The sequence below is a fragment of the Mustelus asterias genome, chromosome 2 (assembly GCF_964213995.1).
Source record: "Mustelus asterias chromosome 2, sMusAst1.hap1.1, whole genome shotgun sequence".
Taxonomy (NCBI): Eukaryota; Metazoa; Chordata; class Chondrichthyes; order Carcharhiniformes; family Triakidae; genus Mustelus; species Mustelus asterias.
In genome coordinates, this window is record NC_135802.1 from 4,969,542 (window position 1) to 4,978,825 (window position 9,284).

Below are 9,284 nucleotides of genomic sequence, written 5' to 3' on the forward strand. Positions count from 1 at the left end.
ATCCCCCTCGTGATAAATGCCAACATCCCATTTGCCTTCTTGATCACCTGTTGTACCTGCAGACTGAGTTTTTGCGACGCATGCACAAGGACCCTCAGGTCCCTCTGCATAGTAGCATGTTGTAATTTTTTTTCCATTTAAATAATAATCCAATTTGCTATTATTTCTTCCAAAGAAATAACCTCGCATTTGCCAACGTTATACTCCATCTGCCAGATCCTCGCCCACTCACTCAGCCTATTCAAATCTCTCTGCAGACATTCCGCTTCCTCCACGCAATTCACTTTCCCACTTATCTTCATGTCGTCAGCAAACTTTGTTACCCTACACTCAGTCCCCTCCTCCAGATTGTCTATATAAATGGTAAACAGTTGAGGCCCCAGCACCGATCCCTGCGGCACGCCACTAGTCACCACCTGCCAACCAGAAAAGCACCCATTTATTCCAACTCTCTGCTTCCTGTTGGATAGCCAATCCCCAATCCACGCCAACACCTTACCCCTAACTCCATGTACCCCAATCTTCTGCAGCAACCTTTTGTGAGGCACCTTATCGAATGCCTTTTGGAAATCCAAAAACACCGCATCCACCGGTTCCCCTCCGTCAACCGCACTAGTCACATCTTCATAAAAATCCAGTAAGTTCGTCAAACACGACTTTCCCCTCATGAATCCATGCTGCGTCTGCTTGATCGAACCATTCTTATCCAGATGGCCTGCTATTTCTTCTTTAATGATGGATTCCAGCATTTTCCCAACTACAGACGTTAAGCTAGTACACTGACTGACTGAATAAATCTAATCTCTGAGGCCCTGGTGGGACCTTGGGGTCACATTTTGTGTTAATACTGGCACGTTAGCATTACGGACAAGTCTGATACTTATTACCTGTTCCTTGTTGCCTGGGAAGGTAGTGAGGAGTCTGAAGTGCTCCAGTCCACATGATGACGATGCTCCCAGCTTGCTGTTAGGATGGTGATGCGGTTTAGTGACCCAGTGATAGTTTGTTTCTGAGACACCCTTACTGAGAAACATGGAATGTTTGATTTAATAATAACTCCACTTATTGAATCATTCTCTTGCAGGCATCACAAGAGAGCTCTACGGGGAGTGGCATTCCACAAACATTATCCACTTTTTGCCTCTGCATCCGATGATGGCACTGTCATTGTCTGTCATGGAATGGTTTACAGGTTAGTGCCTCTCTCTCTCCCTCTGCACCTGTTTCTCTTCCTCCCCCACCCCATGTCTCTGTCTGTGTATATACACCTCTGTCTCCCTGCCTCGGTTTTCCCCACACCCCCATGTCTCTCCGCGTGGTATGTCTTCTGTCTCTCTGTTTCTGACCCCACCCTTCTCTTGATGAATGTGCAATGTGTCTAAATCTTTCAGGGTAGCAGGCCAGGTTGTAAAGGCTATTTGCTGATTGTAATGTGTGGTCCATGGAGTTCAAGCCAGCTCACCGTGGAGCAATCCAGTCCCACCCTCCTGCTCTAGCCCCGTAACTCTACATTCAGATAAATACCCGATTGGGGAAAATATGGGAAAAGAGCAGGGAAATGAGGCTAATTGGATAATGTTGCCAAAGAGCTAGACCAGCACAAGGGGCTCAATGGCCTCCTGTGCTGTGCATGTCTCCCTCTCTGTCTGCATGTCATTCTCTTGTAAGTATTTTTAATGTAATTTTTGACCTTTCCCTCAGCGTTGTGTCGTGCCCACCTTCTAACTTGCTGGAAACCCAGGGAAAGATAACCATGCTTCTCAAACACTCATCGGGAGCAGGGGTAGGCCATTCGGCCCTCAAACCTGCTCCACCTTTTGATAAGATCATGGCTGATCTAACTGTGCCCTCAAATCCATTTCCTGTCTGCCCTCTATAGCCTTTGACTCTAATGTTAATCAAGGATTTCTCAAACTCAGTCTCTCCCAAAAGGGGAAACATCCTTTCCCTGTCCACCCTCAGGATCTTGTCTGTTTCAATAAGATCACCTCTTATTCTTCTAACCTCCAATGAATACAGACCTAACCCGTTCAACCTTTGTTCATTAGATAACCCCTTCCTCCCAGAAATCAGTAGTGTGAACTGTCTCTGAACTGCTTCCAATGCAAGTATATCCTTTCCTAAATGAGACTAAAACTGTACACAGTCCTCCAGATGTGGTCTCACCAACTCCCTGTAAAACTGTAATAAAACATCCTGACTTTTTATATTCCATTCCCTTGCAATAAACGCCTACATTCCATTTGCCTTCCTAATCACTTGCTGTAACTGCATATTAATGTTTTATGATTCATGTGCCAGAACACCAGATCCCTCTGTAGCAGAGTTCTGCAAACACTCTAACTTCTTTCTATTTTTCCTTCCAATGTGGACAAGCTCACATTTTCCCACATTATACTCCATCTGCCAAATTTTTGCCCACTCGCTTTGCAGGCATGTCCTCAGCAAATTTAGCTACTATACATTCTGTCCCTTCATTCAAGCCAGTGTAGATTGTAACTTGTTGAGACTCCAGTAAAGATCCCAGTGGCGCTCCACTTATATAGCTTGCTAAGCTGTTTATCCGTACTCTTGTTTCCTATTAGCTAATCAATCCGCTGTCCATGTTAATATCTCTCTCCCCGCGCACTGAGGCTCGTGTTTTGTGTAGTAACCTCTGCAACATCTTATCAAACGCTTTTTGGAAATCTGAGTTCTGGGTTCCCCTTTCTTCACTTTGTTACTTTCTCAAAGAACTCGAAATTAGTTAAACCTGATCTCCCTTTCATATTGACTCTGCCTGATAGAAAATCTCAATACAAAGTCCCCAGCTACAACTTCCTCAACAATAGATTCCAGCTGCTTTTCTGTCACCATGTTAAGCAGGACCTTTAGCTTTCTGCTGCTCCCTCCTTTTTTTTGAATAGAGGACAAAGAACAAAGAACAATACAGCACAGGAACAGGCCCTTCGGCCCTCCAAGCCCGCGCCGCTCCCCGGTCCAGGATTGAATCCTGAATCCAGGATCCCCGCCCAATTTTCCAGCCTATCTACATACCAATATCCTATCCACCGAGCTGTCCCTCACAGCTACGATGCTTTGTTCATTACAACCTATTAACTTACCCCCACCCCCCCATTCCAGACCATGTGATCTCCAGGGAGAGGCGAAAACCCAGAGTGAAAAACCCCAGGGCCAATATGGGGAAAAAAAATCTGGGAAATTCCTCTCCGACCCCCTGAGGCGATCGAAACGAGTCCAGGAGATCACAATGGCCCCGATCGGAAAATGCTTCCCAACCCTAGTCATTTCCACTTCCACGAACACCATATGAATTCCCTGCCCCCGAGACAGGTTCCCAACTATCCGCAGTCTCACTCTGTACTGGCACCAGCAAGATGATCATAGAATGAAGCCTTGAAACGAGAAACCAGGAACAATTAGCCCGCGCCGCTCCCTGGTCCAAACTAGACCACTCTTTTGTATCCCTCCATTCCCACTTCGTTCATATAGCTGTCTAGATAAGTCTTAAACGTTCCCAGTGTGTCCGCCTCCACCACCTTGCCCGGCAACACATTCCAGGCCCCCACGACCCTCTGTGTGAAATATGTCCTTCTGATATCTGTGTTAAACCTCCCCCCCTTCACCTTGAACCTATGACCCCTCGTGAACGTCACCACCGACCCGGGGAAAAGCTTCCCACCGTTCACCCTATCTATGCCTTTCATAATTTTATACACCTCTATTAAGTCTCCCCTCATCCTCCGTCTTTCCAAGGAGAACAACCCCAGTTTCCCCAATCTCTCCTCATAACCAAGCCCCTCCATACCAGGCAACATCCTGGTAAACCTCCTCTGTACTCTCTCCAAAGCCTCCACGTCCTTCTGGTAGTGTGGCACCCAGAACTGGACGCAGTATTCCAAATGCGGCCGAACCAACGTTCTATACATCTGCAACATCAGACCCCAACTTTTATACTCTATGCCCCGTCCTATAAAGGCAAGCATGCCATATGCCTTCTTCACCACCTTCTCCACCTGTGACGTCACCTTCAAAGATCTGTGGACTTGCACACCCAGGTCCCTCTGCGTCTCTACACCCTTTATGGTTCTTCCATTTATCGTGTAGCTCCTCCCTACATTATTCCCACCAAAATGCATCACTTCGCATTTATCAGGATTGAACTCCATCTGCCATTTCCTTGCCCAAATTTCCAGCCTATCTATATCCTTCTGTAGCCTCTGACAATGTTCCTCACTATCTGCAAGTCCTGCCAGTTTTGTGTCGTCCGCAAACTTACTGATCACCCCAGTTACTCCTTCTTCCAGATCATTTATATAAATCACAAACAGCAGAGGTCCCAATACAGAGCCCTGCGGTACACCACTAGTCACAGGTCTCCAGCCGGAAAAAGACCCTTCCACTACCACCCTCTGTCTTCTATGACCAAGCCAGTTCTCCACCCATCTAGCCACCTCCCCCTTTATCCCATGGGATCCAACCTTTTTCACTAGCCTACCATGAGGGACTTTGTCAAACGCTTTACTAAAGTCCATATAGACAACATCCACGGCCCTTCCTTCGTCAACCATTTTGGTCACTTCTTCAAAAAACACCACCAGGTTCGTGAGGCATGACCTCCCTCTCACAAAACCATGTTGACTATCGTTAATGAGTTTATTCCTTTCTAAATGCGCATACATCCTATCTTTAAGAATCTTCTCCAACAACTTCCCCACCACGGACGTCAAGCTCACCGGCCTATAATTACCCGGGTTATCCTTCCTACCCTTCTTAAATAACGGGACCACATTGGCTATCCTCCAATCCTCTGGGACCTCACCTGTGTCCAGTGACGAGACAAAGATTTGCGTCAGAGGCCCAACGATTTCACCTCTCGTCTCCCTGAGGAGTTGAATTCACTTTCCAGAATCCAGGGAATTTTGGAAAATTCCATCCAATTCTATCTCAGCCACTTCCGATGCAGGCTACTTGATCCGACTGACTTGTCAGCCTTTAGATCAAATAGACACAAAATATCTGTTCAACACTTCCGCCATTTCCTTATTTCCAATTATTTAATCCCCAGACTCTGTCTCTAGAGGACCAGCATTTCCTTCAATACGCCCTTTTCCTTTTAGAAACTCTTCCTGTTATAGAATCCCTACAATGCAGAAGGCGGCCATTTGGCCCATTTGAGTCTGCACCGATTCTCTAACAGAGCATCTTATCTAGGCTCTGTCCCCATAACCCCACCTATTTACCCTGCTAATCCCCCTAACCTACACATCTTTGTACACTAATGGGCAATTTAGCATGACCAAACCACCCAACCTGCACATCTTTGGACTGTGGGAGGAAACCCACGCAGACACGGGGAGAACGTGCAGACTCCACACAGACAGTGACCCAAGCCGGGAATTGTCCCTGGCGCTGTGAGGCAGTAGTGCTAACCACTGTGCCATTTTAATATTTTGAATCAGCTTTCTCTCGTACCCAAATTTCTCCCCTTTGATTCATTTGTTGCTGTTTTTAAAATCCTGTCCAATTTTCTGACCTACCACTAGTCTTTGCAGAATTTTATGCACTTTCTTTGCCCGCTGCCTGTCTTGGTGAGCCTTACAGGTTAGGGAAGCCTTGCTCTCTGTTCACACACACTGCTCGGTTAACTGATCTGGGCTAGTTTGAGGGTGCAAATAGGCCACAATAACAATAGGCCCTGGGTTTATGAAGAGAGTAATTCATGTGGAGCTGCTCTTTCTAATTGTTCTGGAGTATTAGGTGTGGGTTATTGAGGGCTCGCCTGTGGTTGAATATCCTGTTGGTGGGGCTGGTTCCTTGGACAAGTTGTCGAAGGCCCACTGATTCCTGTGGAGCTGCACAGGTGCAAGGAGGGCAGAGTACTTTTCGTTTGCGCAACTGTTTTAAATGAAGACTTTCTTTTTGTTTTCAGTGACCTGCTCCAGAATCCGCTCATTGTTCCTGTGAAGCTGCTGAGAGGCCATGAAATAACCCAAGACCTGGGCGTTTTGGATGTGACCTTCCACCCCACCCAGCCCTGGCTCTTCTCCTCTGGGGCAGATGGCACCATCCGTCTTTACACGTAACATTCTCCACATACTGACCCAAATAGGCTTTCTACCCTGCCTCACCCCCCCTCCCTGCCTTATTGTTAATCTTTGAGAAAGGTTTTTTATTCTTTTCTAAGCTCCTGTTCGCTTCATCCCCCCACACTGCATTTGGATGATGGGAGAAATGGCCGGTGTTCACAACCAGTGTCTTCTCCTTCAGAAAGTGGGCACTTTCTCCCACACAGCATCAGCTGGACATGTCAGCATCACTAGTATTTGCCAGAGGTTCATTGCTCTGGTCCCTCCTTAGACCCATTTCCAGTGTTCCGCATTGTCAAACCCCTGCAGTACTAATGCAGTAATTCACCTTTTCTGTATTGGGCTGTGCCAGAACCACAAACTCTATTACCCCAGCTGACCACAGTTAAGTCCTCCCTGCCACAGGTCCAATCTTTCACACCGACTATCAATACAGGTACATCGTCCTGACGTTTTAATGGGGGGTATTTTCACAGTGTGCCAGACCGGTCATCACAACCCTGTGTTGCCAGGATGTTTTTTTAATTTAAAATTGTGGCAAAAAATAAACGTGATTTAAATCCAAAGGTTTTGTTTCATTTAAGAAATATTAAAAACATCACTGGTAATTTCAGTACGCTGTCGTGGGTGGATTATGTGGGCAGATTTCCACTCCATCTGATGAAGGAGTAGCGCTCTGAAAGCTAATGGCATTTGCTACCAAATAAACCTGTTGGACTTTAACCTGGTGTTGTTAAAACTCTGACTGTGTTCACCCCAGTCCAACGCCGGCATCTCCACATCGTGGGTGGATTACAGCAGGTAGAAGTTCTTGTGTTCTGAGTATAAAAGGCATCACCTTCCGTACCGTTAAAATGAAGGCTCACAGAGCCTCCTTTTAATAAATCTCAATCTCCCTCCCCCCCACCACCCCCCCCCCACCACCCCCCACCCCCAGCAACTTCATATTTCCAAGTCAGGATGGTGAGTGATTTGGAGGAGAACTTGCAAGTGGTGGTTCCTGGTGTTCCCAGGTATCTGCTGTGGTTGTGGGTTTGGAAGATGCTGTTTAAAGGGAGCCACGGTGAGTTGCTCTGCATCTTGTAGCTAGTACACACTGCAGTCACTATGCATTGATGGTGAAGGGACTGAATGTTTATGGAAGGGGCTGCAATCAGGTGGGCTGCTTTGCCCTGAATGGTGTTGAGCTTCTTGTGTTGTTAGAATATATCACACTGCTGACTTGTGCCTTGTAGACAGTGGACTGGGAATCGGGAGGTGAGTTACTTGCTGCAGTATTCCTAGTCTTTGACCTGCTCTGGGAGCCACTGTATTTAAAGGGCTAGTCCAGTTCAGTTCCTGGTCAATGGTAACTCCCAGAATGTTGATAATGGGGGATTCAGTGATGATATTGCCATTTGAAGTCCTGGGGTGATGGTTAGATTCTCTCATGTTGGTGATGATCATCACCTGGCACTTCTGTGGCAACAATGTTACTTACCACTGCCTGAATATTGTCCAAGTCTTGTTGCATTTGGACATGAACTGCTTCTATATCTGAGAAATCATGAATGGTGCAATCATTGGCGAACATCCCCACTTCTGACAGGAGTCATCATTGTTGAAGATGATTGGGCCTAAGACACTACCCTGAGTAACTCCTGCAGTGATGTCCTGGAACTACCACGTCTTCCTTTGTGCCAGGTATGACTCCAACCAGTGGAGAGATTTACCCGATTCCCACTGACTCCAGTTTTGCTCGAGCATCTTGATGTCAAGGACAGTCACGCTCACCTCACCTCACCTCTGGAATTCAGCTCCTTTGTCCATGTTTGAACAAGGCTGTAATGCGGTCAGGAGCTGAGTGACCCTGGCAGAACCCAAACCGAGTGTCACTGAGCAGGTTATTGCTGAGTAAGTGATGCTTGATAGTGTTGATGACCTTGTCCATCACTTTACTGATGATCAAGACTAGACTGATCAGGCAGTAATTGGCTCCATTGGATTTGCCCTGTTTCTTGTGTACAGGATATACATCGATCATAGAACAGCACAGAACAGGCCCTTCGGCCCACGATGTTGTGCCGAGCTTTGTCTGAAACCCAGATCAAGCTATTTCCTCCCTATCATCCCGAAGTACTTCATGTTCCTAGTTTCTGACTCCACTATCCCTGCAGGCAGTCCATTCCACACCCCAACCACTCTGAGTAAAAAACCTACCTCGGACATCCTTCCTATATCTCCCACCATGAACCCTATAGTTATGCCCCCTAGTTACCGCTCCATTCACCCAAGGAAATAGTCTTTGAACGTTCACTCTATCTATCCCCCTCATCATTTTATAAACCTCTATCAAGTCTCCTCTCAACCTCCTCCGCTCCAAAGAGAAAAGCCCAAGTTCCCTCAACCTTTCCTCATAAGACCTACCCTCCAAACCAGGCAGCATCCTGGTAAATCTCCTTTGCACTCTTTCCAGTGTCTCCACATCCTTCTTGTAGTGAGGTGACCAGAACTGCACACAATATTCCAAATGTGGTCTCACCAAGGTCCTGTACAGTTGCAGCATAACCCCACGGCTCTTAAACTCAAACCCCCTGTTAATGAACGCCAACACACTATAGGCCTTCTTCACGGCTCTATCCACTTGAGTGGCAACCTTCAGAGATCTATGGATATGAACCCCAAGATCTCTCTGTTCCTCCACATTCTTCAGAACCCTACCTTTGACCCTGTAATCCACATTTAAATTTGTCCTACCAAAATGAATCACCTTGCATTTGTCAGGGTTAAACTCCATTTGCCGTTTTTCAACCCAGCTCTGCATCCTATCTATATCTCTTTGCAGCCTACAACAGCCCTCCACCTCATCCACTACTCCACCAATCTTGGTGTCATCAGCAAATTTACTGATCCACCCTTCAGCCCCCTCCTCCAAGTCATTTATAAAAATTACAAATAGCAGAGGACCAAGCACTGATCCCTGTGGTACTCCGCTGGTAACCGGTTTCCAGTCCGAAAATTTTCCATCCACCACCACCCTCTGTCTTCTGTTAGATAGCCAGTTACCTATCCAATCGGCCAAACTTCCCTCTATCCCACACATCCTTACTTTCTTCATAAGCCGACCATGGGGGACTTTATCAAACGCCTTACTAAAATCCATATATATGACATCAACTCCACTACCTTCATCTACACACTTAGTTACCTGGGCAA

At 46.6% G+C, this 9,284-nt stretch overlaps 1 protein-coding gene across 1 annotated transcript in view; it reads left to right on the forward strand.

The window, feature by feature from the left end:
* Positions 1-6,810, forward strand: part of bop1 (BOP1 ribosomal biogenesis factor) — a 170,293-nt gene extending 163,483 nt beyond the window's left edge. The window contains exons 15-16 of the mRNA XM_078230144.1: positions 1,085-1,192; positions 5,933-6,810. Coding sequence (XP_078086270.1) covers positions 1,085-1,192; positions 5,933-6,086 — 262 coding nt within the window. The 3' untranslated portion in view covers positions 6,087-6,810. The remainder of the gene's footprint in view (positions 1-1,084; positions 1,193-5,932) is intronic.
* The last annotated feature ends 2,474 nt before the right edge of the window (positions 6,811-9,284 follow it).